The sequence below is a fragment of the Dreissena polymorpha genome, chromosome 2, assembly GCF_020536995.1.
Source record: "Dreissena polymorpha isolate Duluth1 chromosome 2, UMN_Dpol_1.0, whole genome shotgun sequence".
Classification (NCBI taxonomy): Eukaryota; Metazoa; Mollusca; class Bivalvia; order Myida; family Dreissenidae; genus Dreissena; species Dreissena polymorpha.
Window position 1 is genome coordinate 7,626,224 of NC_068356.1, and position 18,035 is coordinate 7,644,258.

Genomic DNA, 18,035 nt, shown 5'->3' on the forward strand with positions numbered 1-18,035 from the left:
GATGTACGAGATAATCGAATGTTTATGAGCCCTTTCCGTAATATTTTAATTAATTAAATGTATTTTATGACGTGTCGACCTTATTCTGATATGAAATTTTCTTTAACTATTCTTTTACTGTCTTTTCAGATGATGAAGGTTAAAGGGCGATAATAAGTGCATCTTTCGTTGCAGTATAAAATCACAGGTGGTTAGCGTGTGGCTATGATATTAATTAGTGAAATTATCATTTTGATTGATAAATAATCATTTTATAACGAAAAATCAATTTTCTGAAAAAAAATCACTATCAAATATAATATATAACATGGTATCCAACTCAAAGTCCCCCCGAAACGGGGTGCATCGCTTTGAACAGCCATAACTTCATCAATTGTGCAGCGATTTTCACGATCTCGGTCTTATTCAACGCAGTGAACTTTTTTTCTCAGAAAAGTTTTTTTATGTTAAAATATGATAATGTATCAATCAAAATGATAATTTCTCTAATTAATATCATATTCACACGATAGCCATCTGTATATAAAATTACGTAATTAGGAATTTAAAATTAGCGGAGGACTGGAATATCATTCCCAATATATGGACCACATGAGTTTAAATGTAGAATATGCAAGAGAGAGTCCTTCAACAGAGCCGGACTATTAAGCAGCAAATAATCCAAACAAACCAATGTACAAAAAAATGTACAGCTGATGTATTATGTGTTTTTTTTTGTTTTATTTTATTATTTCTTCATAGACAAGTGTGACATATAATTGCAATGAGTGCTACATAATTACACGTTTTGTTCCGTATATGTCATGATGCTAGTTTCTCAGCTTTTATGAAAATAAACCATTATCTGTGTTACGTCATTTCTTCCAACGATGTCCCTGCATACATTTTCAATTGTATTCAGTACTTACATACATTATAAAAAAAAGAGTTGGGTCGGAATGAATTCGTTATGCATTTGACATATTAACATTACTCACGATTAGAAGGCAATGTTAGGAACAAACGAAATTATTTTTCTAAGTGAACTAATACTTTATCCCCTTAATACAACAGTCTTAAATAATATGTATTCACATAGGTATTAAAGAGAAAAAAATGCATGTATATATTGATCACTTCTACTGAAATCATATCGTGTATTGCATTTGCACAAATCTTTCTATCCACTACAAATTCACTTTTTGCGATTATAATAATAGTGACCAACTCAGAACTGGTTTAAAAGAAGGCCGTCTAAAGTGTGTCACATCAAAGTCACATACATGTATCAGTACCGTTATGGTAAAACGTGTCAAATGTCATTGTATTAAATAAACAATTAATATTTAAGGTTTTCATAAAAAAAAAATCAACCGATATTCTAAGCAGGTGTCAGGTATTCCAAATTGCTTCATGTATTCCGAATCGCAACAATGGCAGTATTTTGTTACAGCAACCTTATACTAGTATCAGAACGGCTTTACTCTTTTTTGTTTTTCATTACACTTATTTTGCACGTACATGTGATTGTTTGGCGTGGTACTTCGACGTAATCTTTTTTTGTTTGATTGATGGGTTTTCATGTACCTTTCGCTTTCTAGAGCGGTACATACTTCGTTACGCCGTCTTTTTAAATCTTGGCATACTCGAAATATATAACTGGCGTCTTGATATCTGGAAATAGTAAGCATAGTATTCCGTTTAATAGGCATAGTATTCCGTTTGATGCATATTCAAACATAAGTATGTCCATATGTGTTAAAATAAACAGGTAAGACTTACACTGTGTTAATAATACCGTCGAATGTCTTATGTTACATACACTAAATGTAAGCGTTACGTACGCGATAAAACATATAATAATACAAATTAATAATATAACAATTAAATAAAAAAATATAACTCTTGATTTCCTCAAGTGAAAATGTTTCCAAAACATTCGCACCAATGCGGAATTCATTCACGAAAGTTATTTCGCATAAAACCTCCTAACATAAAAAATAGCTGTTTATCATTTGGAAGTCAGGTCCCAAAATGTGCTTAAAAGGAAGTTTAGTTCCTAAATGGGGGGTTAACCCGTTATAATTCGGCATTAAATGAATTAATAGACATAAAAACGCATCGAGATAATAAAATAATCGTGATTTATGTTATATTTTAGTGTTAACATGTACACATACTGTTTATTGTGAGAGAAAATGATATTCGAACATCCAACATCTCGAAGGTCAAGAAATTAAACAACAAATTTGTCGACGGTTTTGCTTCAATAACTTTTTTATTCCGACGTCTACAGTATTGCAACAAAAAACCGAGGAGAGCACACACACCGTAGAGCCGAAAGAGCTTATTCATTTAAAAGAAATATAAATATAAACTGGCTTACCGGGTGAAAATATCCGTTACTCCTTCACGAAAAACACTAAAACGACGCCATCTTGGAAGTTTTGTTCCAACTTTCTCACTTAAACGCGGTAAGCTCCCATATACGCATGCCCCCCTGCAAATTTAGTTCATAAAAGTGTAAATATTACTTCTTGTGTGTTTTTTTTTTCATTTAAAGAGTACTGTTATTACGTTAAGTGATTGATTTAAATTGTGATCTCATTTAATTTGATAAACAATAAACATTATTTATGCTGTTTTCCTGTTTTTGTCGTTTTGGCGTGTTGATGCATCGCCGGCTTTTGAACCTCAGAAAATTTGCTACTTCACATTAAACAATAAATATCGCATATTTTATTATGATTGCAACCTGTTTTTTTATCACAAGTTATGCAGAAATTGGCTTTTTGACTTGTTTATAACGCAAAAAACGTTAAATTAAAACAATTTAAGTAACAGTTTACGTCAAACAGATTCATATACATGTGTATATAACATATTTCGTTTAAAAAGCATTTAACTTGGTCTTTTAAATGTTAATATTTATTACAGGATACGAATTAAGCGTTAGTTTTAACCCAACAGGAAATTTGTTTTGAGGTATTTTTTTTTTCATAATTGACAAGAACGAATTAAGGTACAGTTCCCGCGTATTAAAAACCAAAATCTACAATGACACAGTTATACCGCTGCACTCGTAATGAGTAAATCCACAGTGATAACATTGTTCTAATAAAAACAATAATATCATATTTTATTTACCTCTTCATAGTGTATTTAGCTGGACATTATATTGCTGCTAAATAAAATACCATGGTTAATATATCTTTCTTTTTATTGTTATCTGCGCGATAGTTCTATCTTAGGTTTCAGCTCAACGATAAATCTGTAAATATGAACGCGAGGTTTCTTCAAAAGGTCCTTTACCTGGGGAAGAGAGCACAGGATTACGAAGGCTAAAACAGTGCTGCGTGTTAGTGGAGACGCTTTCTGAGAATCTTACTAAATACTTGGGTATTATTATGTCAGTCGTTTGTCTAGAAACTCATTATCAGTGGGATAAACGTTCCAGAATCCAGAGACGACAAATGCACTCTAATTATTTTGTTGAAAAGGTCATTATATTTCAGATCCCGCCGTCGTCTGTCATACTGTAACCTGACGTTAGACATAGAATGAATTTGGGCTAAATTTCAGATACTTCAGATTCCATACAAAATTTCTCTAACCTGTTCGAAGTAAGTTATTATACATGTTACATTTCAGATTCCGCAGTCTACGGACCTACTCTAACCTATTTGTTCTCAACCTGACTGTCGCGGACTTTATCATGGCTTTAGGAAACATTCCGATGTTGGTCATATCCAGCTTCTGGGGACACTGGGTATTCGGGGACGCAGGTACGCTGTCCATTTTGTGAAATTTGTATTATACTATTATTGGACAAAACAGTATGACGAAGCAAAGGGGAGCATATGGAAGTATAAAGTAGTTGTTCAATTTAAATAAAACATTGACTGGGAATTTGTATTTATATTACACGATTTGTACATTGCTTAGTTAACAATGCTCGAGCAAGTACAAATATGTTTTATTTGGGTTTATAGTCCTATATCGGCGTACAATCTAAACGCGTAGAAACAATGTAAGTTAAATTGGCATTTCACCCATATATTAATTAAAATATTTAAAAAAATCGTTATATATAAAGTAAGCATATAAAGCATATTTTCACGTCGATATTTGGATTAAAAAATATCAGAAAAATGGAAACTGAAGAAAAATTACCCGGGCAGAAACTTAACTTCATGAAGCGTTCATGCATTTTTGTTCAATATTTTAATGTCTCATTTTGAGTTCAGGAGTACTTACTTCATGAAGTTGAACAATTCATGAATATAATTATTCTTGAAACTTCATGAAAAATTTACTTCTTGAAGTTTTCAAGAAGTGAAACCTCTACATTTAGCCTTGTCAACAGACAAAAGTCTAATCATTAAAAAACTCATACATCGAATACACATTTTCAGGAGAACTACATGTAACAGTCTTGCTGGCCACTATTCACGAGAACTATCAGTCTTGCTGGATACGTGTCTAGTAGAACTAATAGTTTTGCTGGCCACAATTTCACGAGAACTAGTAGTCTTGCTGGCCATATTTTCACGAGAACCTGATTAATGAATCATGGACTCTTGTAATGAAGGCATTCTTCAAACATGTTATTTAATTGCTTATTGTGCATTCCAATAAAATGTTAAATATTGCTGTTATGGTAAGCTTGTCGCTTTAATATCTATAATTTAAAACAAAATACGTTTGTTTGCCTGTTGTTTTTGTTTATTTATTTAATCACATGATCAAATATGACATAACTCATAATAATTACAAGAAGTGGTGTAATGGCAGAAAATACAGTTTGAAAATGTACCAATATGTGTGGTCTCATTGGGCTGTGTGGGCTATTTGGAACTGAGGAGAGGTTGGCGCAACTGGTCCAGGGTGGCGTCATTTCAGGGTTATTGGTGTCATCTGAGCCGAAAATTTCTTCAAATTAACAGTTTTAAATTTTTCCAAAGTCATTTGTTAACAAAAAGATGTTATTTAAGTCAAAAACATTTACTTTAATTTACTTCAAAATACTTTTATTTACTACAAGTTGCATCTTGAGCAATACATTTATAATTATGGATTGCTTCTTTCAAACAGTTTCATTATTATTAAGTGAAGAGACACGTACTTACTTGAAAGTTCAAACTATATTGCATCAAAATCAGTCAAAAATCATTAAATTCAGAATGCAACTTTCTGCGACTGCATTAATTACTATAAACAAAGCTTACAGAATTGTGAGAAGTATGAGTTAAATCTTAACATAGCTTAATACTATAGAAAAGTTGCTTATTAGAAAAACGAGTACGAAATTATTGAGTACGAATCAATTCGAGAAACCAACAAATGGGATTGAACCAATAGTAGCTTATCAAACTTTAAGCAAATGAAACCTAACATATTACAAAGCAAGACAATACATCAAACTTACACTGTGGGGGCTATAAAGACTGATAATATGGTATTTTTACTGATTTGCGCGGACCGCGCTTTTTAAGGTTGAACGTTACTGATGCAAGATTACACACCACTAATTTGGTTATACACCACTATATAAGAGTCCGAGGGGCTCTGGACAACACACTTGTTATGATTTTTTTTTATGGAAAAGCATAATAAAAGAAGAATAAAGACACTCTTACCGCTTGGTGATCAGTAGTTGCCTCATGCGATTGTCCTTGAAATTTTGCCGTAACAAAATCTCCAATAACGTATTGGTCTACTACTTTTCTCGGAGAAAGAATGGCCCTCGGCTGTTCTACCGAAAAATCGCTATTATCCAACTAATTATTTTCTAAATACGAAAGTGTACTGTAAACAGATGAAATCAAGCAGAAAGTTCCCACGTCGAAATTGGCGCCCTCTTGGAGCATTTGTTTGAAAGAAAACCGACCAATCAAAATCGCGTTTCGGAACAGCGTAAACTACCGTCAATGACGGAAATTTACGAATGTCTTTTCATAAAGCAATTCTGCGAAAATACGGATTTACCCGAGCGGGACGATTGAACAAGCCAATTATTAACGAACAATTACGATTGATATTTAATATTCTTTCTTTCCTATTTTTTAAATATGAATCTGTGTTTACGAAAATAATACTGGATTACGAAAATGATAATAACAATCGAATAAACGTAGAATTTAATGTAATTAGTGGGGTACATGAAATGCGTTTGTCAGTTAACGATGCTGATTGCGTTTTAGAAACGGAAGCAATATTGTTTGTTCATTTAAGTTAAGCTCACTCTATAAGAAAAACCGTTTTACAAGACTTTTATTCGAAACAGAAAATGACAAACATGGTTTGATTTATATGTTAGTTGATCTGTGTATAATCAGATTCATGTGCATATTTTTGCTATATTATGTTTGTACAAAGTTTACTGTAATGGCATGAATATTTACGGGAGAGGGAAAAAAGCACATCTTACAAATAAATCAGGCTATGATAGACATCAACAATGATGACATTGTCTATAGTAGTACTATATGGGATTGGCAGAATAAATTATAATTCCCAACTTAAAAAAGTTTGTGACCTGTGTAATATCCTCCGATTAAAGACCTGTACAGTGTATCTGTAATTTGCTCCAATTACAGCGGTATAATTTGCTTGTAATGCTCAAATAAAATAAGATGTATGATCAATATTACATATATGTATATAGTTATGAAATGCAGGGTCAAGTTTGATTTTGGGTCGTGAACGATACTATTTTATTCCGAGTAATGGCGCAATTGTTTCCTTAATTCTGACTAAAATACCTGATCTGCTTAATGAATTGAAACATTCATAAATTTATTGATGAATAGTTTATGGATGGTTTAAGAATCTGAAGTTCAAAAAATATTTTAACAAAATCATTAAATATTTTATGAATAGTTCATTGGTGGTTTAAGAATACTAAATTCAAAAAATATTCTACATTTATTCTTAAAACATTTTATGAATAATTCATGGGTGGTTAAAGAATCTTAAATTAAAAAAATATTCATAAAACATTCATGAAATAATTTATGAATATTTCATGGGTGGTTTAAGGATATTAAATTCATGAAATATTCTTAATTTATTCTAAAACATAGTTCATGAATTTTGGAAATCCGTGATATGTTCTTGATATCTTCATGAATTGGAAAAACCTCGCTTCATGAAAAAACTTCATGAAGTGACGTTAAGAATTAATGAAGAAGAGTTCATGGGCAATTCTTTAAAGTATGAAAAATTCATGATTTAATGAATATCATTTCGCAGGGGAAGTTTCCAATTGAAAATACAATACATGACAGTACATACAAAACGATATACATTTTTGAATTATTAAAGCTGGCATAACCGCCTTTGAACGGTCACTGCGAAGCTTTGAGGGTTCAAACCGAATGAATGACGCGTCAAGCCTCACGCGTATCCCAGAATTAATCACTCGCATACAAATGTAAATACAAATTAATTTGATAGCATCGTGATTCAAATTAAAGAGCAATTCATAGAAATAGAAATTTAAGTTAATTGATTGTAATTTTACATATTAACAGAACAACAACTTATTGAGGTAGGTTCAAATGAAGTTCATACAAATATCAACTAAATACCTTGTTGTTTACCAACCATTGTAAATCTTATCGATAGCAAGAAGTAACACTCATTCGCGCAGTCGTGGATTTATTAACTGTATCGCAGCCTGCAAAGAGGTTATTCTCCAAAAACTTATTTTAGAATGTCGTTTCTAAATCGAGTGTGTTTGAAACGGGAAGCGGACAACGACAACGAGCGAGGCATGGTAGTGTAATGCTCATGGGGGGTTAGAGGGTTAGGGTAAGGGGTAGCGTTAGTGTTAGGGCTCGGGTTTGGGTTAGGGTTAGCCTTAACCCATACCTTAACCCTAACCCGACACCTAACACTAACCCTAACATAACCATAACACAGGGTTATCTCCCCTATACCATGCCTCGCTCGTTGTAATTGTCCTCTTCCCAAACAGCAGTCAAAACACCTTTATACCGCTGTTACACATGTAGATGGGGTCAAATAATTAATGGGTTATGTTGCCAACAATCAATTTGACCGCCGTTTAACTATTTAAGTAGCAGCGGTTTTAACCGATAGGGAACTCATATATACACTTTACACTGGTGAGTCTTTTGTTTTTCTGCTTATAAAAACGACTGCTCGTTCGTATCAGGTAAAGAGTTTTATATATTGACGCAGAACTAATATTGTATGATTTTTTGCCTATCGCAGTTGTCAGTGAAATACAGCACAAGAAACAATCGAAACATGGAGATTTTCTGTGTGAGCGTCTTTTATTGGCTTAAACTTTTTCCCGTGAGCGGTAGTAATTCCAAGCTCCTTTATAACATTACGTGTTATGACAACCGTTTAAATTCGTATGTCGTACTATACATCATACCCACCTCGAACATATGTTCTCTATTAAGATGAGTTTTTTATTCGTTAAGGTGCAAATGTATTGTTAGAAAATGTATTATTATACTACACATATTCAAAGTCAACAGTTTTCTTACTGAAGCACAATGTTATTCTTTTACACGGTGGAACTATTGCTTTTTAATACTAAAAAATGACACACGCCAATTCAATAAGTTAATGTATGTGAAAAATCTATTTGTATGAAGGATTGGCTATATATTGTAATTGACAAATAACACGGTTACATTCTATTTATTTGCAGCGTGCAGAACCTACGCCTTCATTGGCTCAGCGTCAAGTTTTGTTTCCATCAACACGTTGGCGGTAATTTCCGTGGACAGGTGCCTTGTAATCGTACGGACAATCCCGGGACATAACAACATGACTAGGCGAACCTTTATACTAATCATAGCCTCGATATGGACGTATGCGATACTATGGGCTGCTGGACCGTTGTTTGGATTTGGAAATTACATTTTGGAAGGCACGAACACTTCTTGTACATTTGATTTCTTGACCCGCACCTCCATCGTACGTGCTTACGTCGTTAGCATATTCATGGCACATTTTATCATTCCAATAGGCGTTATTGCCGCGTCTTATTCCTTGATATTCCGAGCGATTTCGAAATTCAAACATGAATTCCGAGAGGCAACGAAAGTTTTCGGAGAAAATGAATTGCCGCTCCATATGCGGAAAAGCGACAAGGGGTATTCGCATGAAGCGAAAACTGCAAGGGTCACATTAACAGTTATTTTAGTTTTCTGCGTTTCCTGGACGCCTTACGCTACAGTTGCCATGATTGGGGAATTCGGCGATCTTTCAAAAATAACGAGACTAGCAGCTGGAATCCCGTGTCTTTTTGCAAAATGTTCGACCATAGTGAATCCTATAGTATACGCCTTAGTGCATCCAAAATTTAGGTCGAAATTGATCAACTTTGGCGCATGCACGCAAACCGAAGAGGATAGGCGACAAGAACAATATAGGCGAACGGTTGTTCACTTTCGCTCACGAAAACAATCATCAGTTTGAAAGTGAACAAGCAAAAACTTAAATCTTTAAAGAGAAGTATTATAGTTTTTATCATTTGCTCATACTATCCGTGTTGAAACAAGGAAATTGGATTGTTGTTTGTGATAAGTTTTTCCAAAAAACTATTTTGATTTCTGTTGTAATGTCTTGCGTGGTTATCATGTCCACAGTGTTCATAATCATTTATTTTTTGTCAAAGACTATTGTTGTGCATAACATTGACAGTTCGATGGCGGTAACATCAGTTTAATTCATGTGTGTTTTGTTTTTGGACCGTGTTTTGTACTGTGTATAAACGCATGGCAATAGGTCAGTGGCCTCAAATGAATAACGCTATTTTTCGCTTTTGCGAGGTATTTGGTGAAATGTCCTGTTGTGAAAACCACATTTCAAATGCCTGTAATCTACATATACAATCCAGATATGGTGTTGGTCGTCTCGCTAGGTGATGTAGAAGTACTAGTAAGATGCTGGATTCATTTACGGCTACCCGCACAATTGTTGTGCTTAAACAAATCGATATTTACATAAACGCTTTCTCTTTATTGTCAATAAATGAAACATAACTGACGTTAATCATTTGTTTAAAACTTTGAATAGTATATTGTTCGTTGGACATTACAATTAAATTTCAAAGTATAGCATTGATGATAAATGCCATAGCATAACTTTTTTTAACCTTTTATTTATAGTATTAAACATACTTGAGTTTGCTTCCTAACCTAAGATACATTATAACTTGATCTTCAACCTAAATGTGTATAAATTGCCTCGTAATGGTTATCATTAGCCTGTTTGGTACTTCATGATTAATCTCAGTAAGATTATAAGATATGTATTTTTGTGACAAATCCTTTTTGTCATAGATGCTGTGCTGTAAATTTAACACAAATGACATATTTCATAGATTTCAAATTTTGCTGAAGTTTGAAATACAATTGTTCATCAACGTCGCTATGATAGGTTTATTCAGGTTAAAATTTAACTGGTGTCACTGATTTCTTTTCAATTATTAAGGTGTAAGTATTTCGCGATAAATTAGAACTGTTCATTTTTATGAGTGATAATAATTTGTGCGTTGGTAGAAGACAAGGTTTCAATGTTGAATAAAATAACGCGTTTGCAAGGTCATTTAGCAGTTTAGTATCAGATTCGGTTTGTTTACAAGGTCATTTAGCAGTTTAGTATCAGATTCGGTTTGTTTACAAGGTCATCCAAAACCGTTACGTATCAGTTTCGGCATATGTGTAGACAATCACATAGTTAGTATTAATATAATCTGCTAGATTATTGATTGTATTATTCGAATGTAGACGTAGTCACTGTGAATGTTACGTCATCGACTTATTTGTTCAAAACCGGACAGTAGCGACTTCAGCATTGCGGTCGGTAACGTTTCAATGTTTTTAAGAAAGTTTATTGGGATACTAGGGTTTTCGTAGGTATTCTATACTTGTTGCGTAAAACAATTTGGAGACAATTTAAATGTAACATGATCCTCAGACAATTTAGTGCTTAAATTTCATTGAAATACAACTTGGAAACAATTTTGAGCTAGAATTTCATTGAAATACAATATGGAAAATGGACGAAGAATGCTATCGCTAACTGACCGCTAGTCAATCAATTAATTTCGTACAATACTCTTGCTCTGTGATACTAGCTTATATATATGCATTGCAATGTAATCCCTGTGGAAATCATCAATCGGCATGCAATGGAACATAATGGTATGTAATTCCAACGTTATCTTGCGAAAGCGCTCGGTAAGAGCATATTGATATTTCAAACCAAAATAAATGACCACGTGTACAGTCTCAAAATATAACCGTGATTGAGCCTTACGGCGAATATGAAGTCAAGATCATACATATTTTTAATTCTTTTTTTTTTTCGAAAACACAAAACCACTTCTAAGCTATAATTACAATATATTATAAAAATCACATGTTAAGATCCCAATCTATCTATCTATCTATCTATCTATCTGTCTGTCTGTCTGTCTGTCTGTCTGTCTGTCTGTCTGTCTGTCTGTCTGTCTGTCTGTCTGTCTGTCTGTCTGCCTGCCTGCCTGCCTGCCTGCCTGCCTGCCTGCCTGCCTGCCTGCCTGCCTGCCTGCCTGCCTGCCTGCCTGCCTGCCTGCCTGTCTGTCTGTCTGTCTGCCTGCCTGCCTGCCTGTCTGCCTGCCTGCCTGCCTGCCTGCCTGCCTGCCTGCCTGCCTGCCTGCCTGCCTGCCTGCCTGCCTGCCTGCCTGCCTGCCTGCCTGCCTGCCTGCCTGCCTGCCTGCCTGCCTGCCTGCCTGCCTGCCTGCCTGCCTGCCTGCCTGCCTGCCTGCCTGCCTGCCTGCCTGCCTGCCTGCCTGCCTGTCTGTCTGTCTGTCTGTCTGTCTGTCTGTCTGTCTGTCTTTAATAACATTTACATTCACTAATATGTAATATCGACTTTTGCACCGCATGTGGTATGCATACAAAATATCTTAAAACAATAAGGTTAATATGAAAACAAGTCAACATGTCATTTTTCCCGCAAAAATAATTTACTTTTCGAAGAAATAAAAATGCATCAACTTTGAAGATCAATTGCGTGAAACACATTGTTAGAATTCCTTTTTTATGGCATTATATAACCTTACTAACCTTAATTTTTTATCAGAAGCATTATAGACCAAACATATTGTTTAATTACGTTTTCCCATTTTACGCAATGCACTTTCATTTAAACTACATCTACATGCCTTATTAAGTACGGACACTTCAGGAACAAATGCTGAACTATCCACAACTATACAAAAACTTTTTGCAGGTATGGATATTATAAAACCACGACATGCTTACAAAACTTGCGTAAGTGGTATCGCTAGTTTGTGTATAATTAATTGTAAGGATAATTAATTAATTTACCCGCACAATAACTGAGCTTAATCAACTATAAATTGTGATGGATACTAGGCAGAAATACGCATAATATAAACTCTGTCGCATTATTGTCAACTAATTAAACATAAGAGTACGTTAAGCGTTTGTTTTGAATTTTAGTTGTATGTTTTTCGACAATTACATGTCCTAATATAGCATTGATGTCGAATGACCTCGTATAACATTTGTGTTGACTTTTTATTGGTAATGTTGACACTATTTGGTGATGGTTCTCTTATCAAAGATAAGTTATTGCTTAATCTCCTATCTTAAATGTATAACAGCTCGTTATATTTGTTATATGCCGGTTTTCTATAACGCTGGGATTGACGTCGGTTGTTGCCAAAGCGCGTGCTGATTCGGAATGTCACGAAATACATTCTTACGCGTACAGTCTCGAAATAAAACGTTACTAAGCCTAACAACTATTATAATATTAAAGTCACAATAAAGTAGCCTAACAACTATTATAATATTAAAGTCACAATAAAGTAGCCTAACAACTATTATAATATTAAAGTCACAATAAAGTAGCCTAACAACTATTATAATATTTAAGTCACACTAAAGTATAAAGTCTTTTCCTCTAAGCCTTACTGTATTACAATATATTATTCACCCAATCATTACACACGGGTATCCTGTGTTATTTTTTAAAATAAACACGTAGTTAACGACGTGTTGTAACCACACTTAAGGTAGCACATGGTCATCTTTGACGCATCTGTACAATCTCAAAGCGCCTGTAACAGTGTGACAAAATCTCGTGGTCCATGACTTCATTTTGGCTAACACGCTAAACGAAAATGGTTAATATTGCATCCGTAAACAAAATTCAAATCCATGTAAGTATCTTATTATTAACTCGATTTTGACGAAATAATCCCACGCTATGGGTAAAGTTGATATTATTCTCGGTTATATAAATATTTGATACCAGATGCGTAATTTATTCTATTATTTGAGGCAAAATTCTAGTTTTTATGTTACTATTCGTGCAAGAACGGAAATCACATGTTTAATATTCCAAAATATCCGTTTTATAAGCCTTTTGCAGAGCACTTATATGTGCGGACGTGAATATGTCCATATACAGTGTGTTTTGCCGGATAAAATATCATAGCACACCATATAAGATTTCCAATGTGCACAGAAAATTTGGCAAACATGACAAGCAACGAATTCAAGGCATGCACGAAAAGCAGACACTCGGCTAAAACGACAAGTTATAAATTATGTATCTGAACAGAACCGAGTAAATAAACAAAACTATCCTAAGAATGCAAAACGTTCTTGGGTAGGATTATTTAAGAATACTCGGCCAGTGAAGAGCGCACTCGAGAGATCGATTGTGAGATGTGTAATCAAAAGACAAATTCCGGGTAATATGCGAGGACATATGAAAACACGCATGGAAAAAAAACCACATGAATTCAGCGTGTGTAAAGCCGCCTACAAACATATTAGCACACTTTGTATGCACTACAGGCAGAAACACACATAACGTGTTTTGTATAAGAAATGACTTTCAACTGTCTGTAATTTATTTGTGATTTATCAGTGATTTAATAGTTATGATAAAAGATATATCAGCAAAGCTCAGTCATTTACTTGTTGTTCTTATTTAATGTGTAGTGTATTTCATTTTTGTAAACGCTACTGTTTTATTATAGAAATTGTGATTTATAATGTGATTTAAATGTGATTTAATGTTGCCATAAATTATTATTTATAATTAAAATTAATAATAAAACGTACTCTGCGTAGTGTTCATTTCTGAAATGATTGAAAACAAAACAAAACGGTTCAGAATTTATGCAAAATCCGTTTAATTGATAATCACAAAGAGGGGACATATCTTCGTTAAGTTCATGCGGCAAATCCCGCAAATGCAAATTAACTTTACTATTAACATACATTTCTCCATTATCTCCGTCACACGAAATGCTCAATGTCGATATATATAATAAAATATTATCTTTTGTCATTACAGTATGTTGAAATCGTTAAGAATGTTCGAAATTGTAAAAGTTTAAAAGCTTTAATGAATAATTTGTTTAGAAATTTTGACCTGAATTACAACGGCGACAAGAAACACCTGACGTTAACATTGATTTGACTGAGGTAAACATTCAGCACTTACATTAAAATAAAAACTGGAATAAATTGTTACCATACATTATGCACTTGCATAAGTATGTATATAATTTCTGTTTAATCTCATTTCAAACTACTTGATTGCAATGCCTTTAAAACAAGGAATTCTACATATATGGGGTATAACATTTCTTTCATGTTGAGTCCAAGTCTATAAGTTGGTAACACATTGCTCTCGTTTCTCCTTGCACTATCCCACTAGGGTGGTGCGGTGGTATAGTGGTAACACACTGGTCTACCATTCCAGAGGTCCCCGGTTAAATTCCTGGCTGGGGCAATGGACATTTCAGAAATGCTCCAAGTGTTTCCCACCCAACTAGAGATGTACTGGTATGAAACCCAGGTTATTTCGCGTGTATCGGTGCTATACACTGAGCACGTAAAAGAACCAAGGGATCTTTTCGCAAAGAGCTAGGGTATCGCACCCGGATTCCTTGTATCTCAATGCTGTCTCTTCTGCTTGCTGTCTCTTCAGCAAAAACCAAAGGACCCCATTGGAAATAAGTGCTTGCACTTAATGGGTTATCCTTGACCGCAAGGTCAAAAGAAATACATACATACACTATTTGAATCTTTTGCACTTGATTTCATCTGGAATTCATCACTGCCCTCACACGCATCGTTTTCGAATCTTGGAATAATTAATCTTCCGTTTTATGATACAAGGACGGTCGTACCTTCTTAGTGGATGGGGACTTTGATTGCGTTGTAAGTTTTGATAATGTTTGTACTAATTTACTCGTCGTTTCTTTGTTTAATAATCTCTTACGCGTTGGTGTCACCAATGTAAGTGGAGATTACTTTTTTTTAATGTGGTATGCTATGACGTTGCCCCTTTAGTGAAATTTTAGTTAAAACAAAATCAATTTGGAACTATATGACGAGTGAACATAATGTTTCGTTTGTTCATTGTTCACATCTTTTGAATATTTGATCTTCAGTGGTTTGGATCCAAGATGACTATCCACGTTTGATATTCGTGTTTCTGACGTCTCGTCTTGGTACGCTTGCTTCGCTTTTCGAGTTGGAGTGTTTATTTGTGTCGCATTATTCCTACAAAGGAAAAATAAATATTTTAGGAAAACAAAACAATTAAATTATTATTATAGTTCAAATTTGAGCTTGGAAACAAAATGCATTTTTCTCTTGTGTTTATTTCATATTTAATCATTTTTTTTTTGCATCACGAAAACAGGATAGGTTGGTCGGCATATTTTTCATTGACACTTATGCGATTTTGTTCCAAATATATAGGACACATCCTGTCTGTATATGTAGAACAATTTATTTTTAGAAACGGTTGATTGGAAAAATGGAATTATTTTTGCAAGGCGAACAAAACTTAGTACATCAAAATGATTACAAAGGTAAATATCGGTCGGGTTATAAACAACTTTTTGCGCTTAATCACGAACGTGCAGTTTTGATACAATATTACAAAATAGTTCGTGTGTGTATGTGTTCAAAATTAAAGCGTACTCTATCTTGTTTTCATTTAAAACGTACAATTGTTAAAGTAGTATGTAGTCCTATTTTAAATACTAATTGCGAAAGTGAAGCTGATAAGATATCGTTATAAAGTGACTATAAACTATTGAACAATAAAAGGTATTATTTTGACCGCACAAATATGATCCATACGAATGCATACTTGTTTATTTGTTTTAACAAAACTTTTCTCGGTAATATTACTAGTATTACTTTACTGACACTTTACCCCTAATGGACGAAGACGCTTATTTTTAGCAACATAATGTCTGAATTTCGATTCAGTAGTCATTTATAAGTGAAGATTGTATTAATAAGTTCTGTTTAAACATCTTAAACACGTTACTTTGTACACATTGCACATGGCTGAAGGCACACACGACAGGGCAGAGAAGTTGCACCGCATCTTAAGATGACAGTAATAGACACGAACTTTACAAGGGACACACCCAACTAAATTAATTGACTTATATTGTTTTGCAATAAATAATTCCCAATTCCTCACTTTTAACAACTGGTCGTTCTAGCCGAATATCGACTGTCGTGTTTGCCTTGAATTCGTCGCTTGTCATGTTAGCCAAATGTTTGCTGTAGATTGGAAATGTTAATTAATGGTGTTTTATGATATTTGTTTCGGACAAAACACATTATATATGATATTATTCACGTCCTCAAATATTGGTGCACTACAAAAGGCATATAGACGGATATTTTTGAATATTTAAAATGTGCTTGCCGTTCTTGCATGAATTGTAACGTGAAAACTAGTTATTTGCATAGAATGATAGATTAAACTACTCATCTTATATCAAATATTTATACAACCGAGAAAGTGCTCACCTTTACACATAGCGTCGAGCTTATTTTGTCAAAATCGAGTTAATAAAAAGATACTTACATGGATTTGAATTTTCTTAGCGGATGCAATATTTTCAATTTTCGTCTTTGCGCTTAGCCAAAATGACGTCACGAACCACGTGGTATGGCAACACTGTGTAAGCGCTTTTTCGATTTCGCCCACGACGAAAGTCATCAGTCTGAATTGGCAAGATTGTTAATACATATAAATGATGTAATACGTATGTACTATATTATTTTGAATTTTGATTTTACGAGTCGTACATATCAATGCTTATTTTAGAGTGGTTACCAATATTCATTGAAATCTGGTTATATATTATGTTTACTACCGTAATGATGTACAATCGTTTCGACCACACTGTTGTAAATGTCGGTAAAGCTTTGATGAATTAACTGTTCATCTTAGAGCTTCAGTTTCACTCATTTTATGAACTTTATGTTCGCCGCTTATATGGCGTTTTTAATATTGCTTCACATATCAAAAGAAAGATATGTTGAAAGTGAGATATAAACCGGCACTGGTTACTTGAATGGAAGAGTTATGTCATATTGAGAGTCAACAACAAATTTTTATTTTAATTAAATTTTTTTATAAAATTTGTGATATACACTTGCAATTTATTATTGAACTTGTTGAGAATGGATACAACTATTTTTGGATACTTTTTTTGTCAATATTAATTAATTTAAGAAAAAAAAAATATTTAGGATATTTTAAATGAAGCTCATTCAAAATATTGAAGCAACAAATAATTGTTGCCCGCCGATTTTTTTTTTCACTCTAGTTAAGGTGTCCTTAATTGTATTTAAGACTTAAATAACTTTCTGATAATATAAACAGTCAGCAATAATTGCGTGACAAACATTCAGCAAAAAATTTAATGGTCTTAACTAAAAAATAATATTCTTTACTCGTTTACCCCGAAACATACATTATTTGTATATGTTTTGTGTTATATTCACTTATGAAGACCATCTTCATAAATCAGACCGACAAGTTTAATATTGCGCGCCCTGTTTACGACGTATTATAGCCAAGTCCCTTCCCGTGGGAAATACAAGGAAAATTGATTATTGCACAGAAAACAAGCGCTCCTCCAAACGTATCGACATTTTAGCAAACTTGCAATCATTCACTTTATCGCGTTCTGGGTGTTAAACATATAGTAT

At 33.8% G+C, this 18,035-nt stretch overlaps 1 protein-coding gene across 1 annotated transcript; it reads left to right on the plus strand.

Annotated features, from left to right (window-relative positions):
* Positions 1–3,636: 3,636 nt before the first annotated feature.
* LOC127865483 (rhodopsin, GQ-coupled-like) lies at positions 3,637–9,971 on the plus strand. Its single transcript, XM_052405339.1, has 2 exons — positions 3,637–3,764; positions 8,672–9,971. Exons 1-2 carry the CDS (start codon positions 3,695–3,697, stop codon positions 9,442–9,444), a joined length of 843 nt encoding a protein of 280 aa, XP_052261299.1. The 5' UTR covers positions 3,637–3,694; the 3' UTR covers positions 9,445–9,971.
* Positions 9,972–18,035: the final 8,064 nt, after the last annotated feature.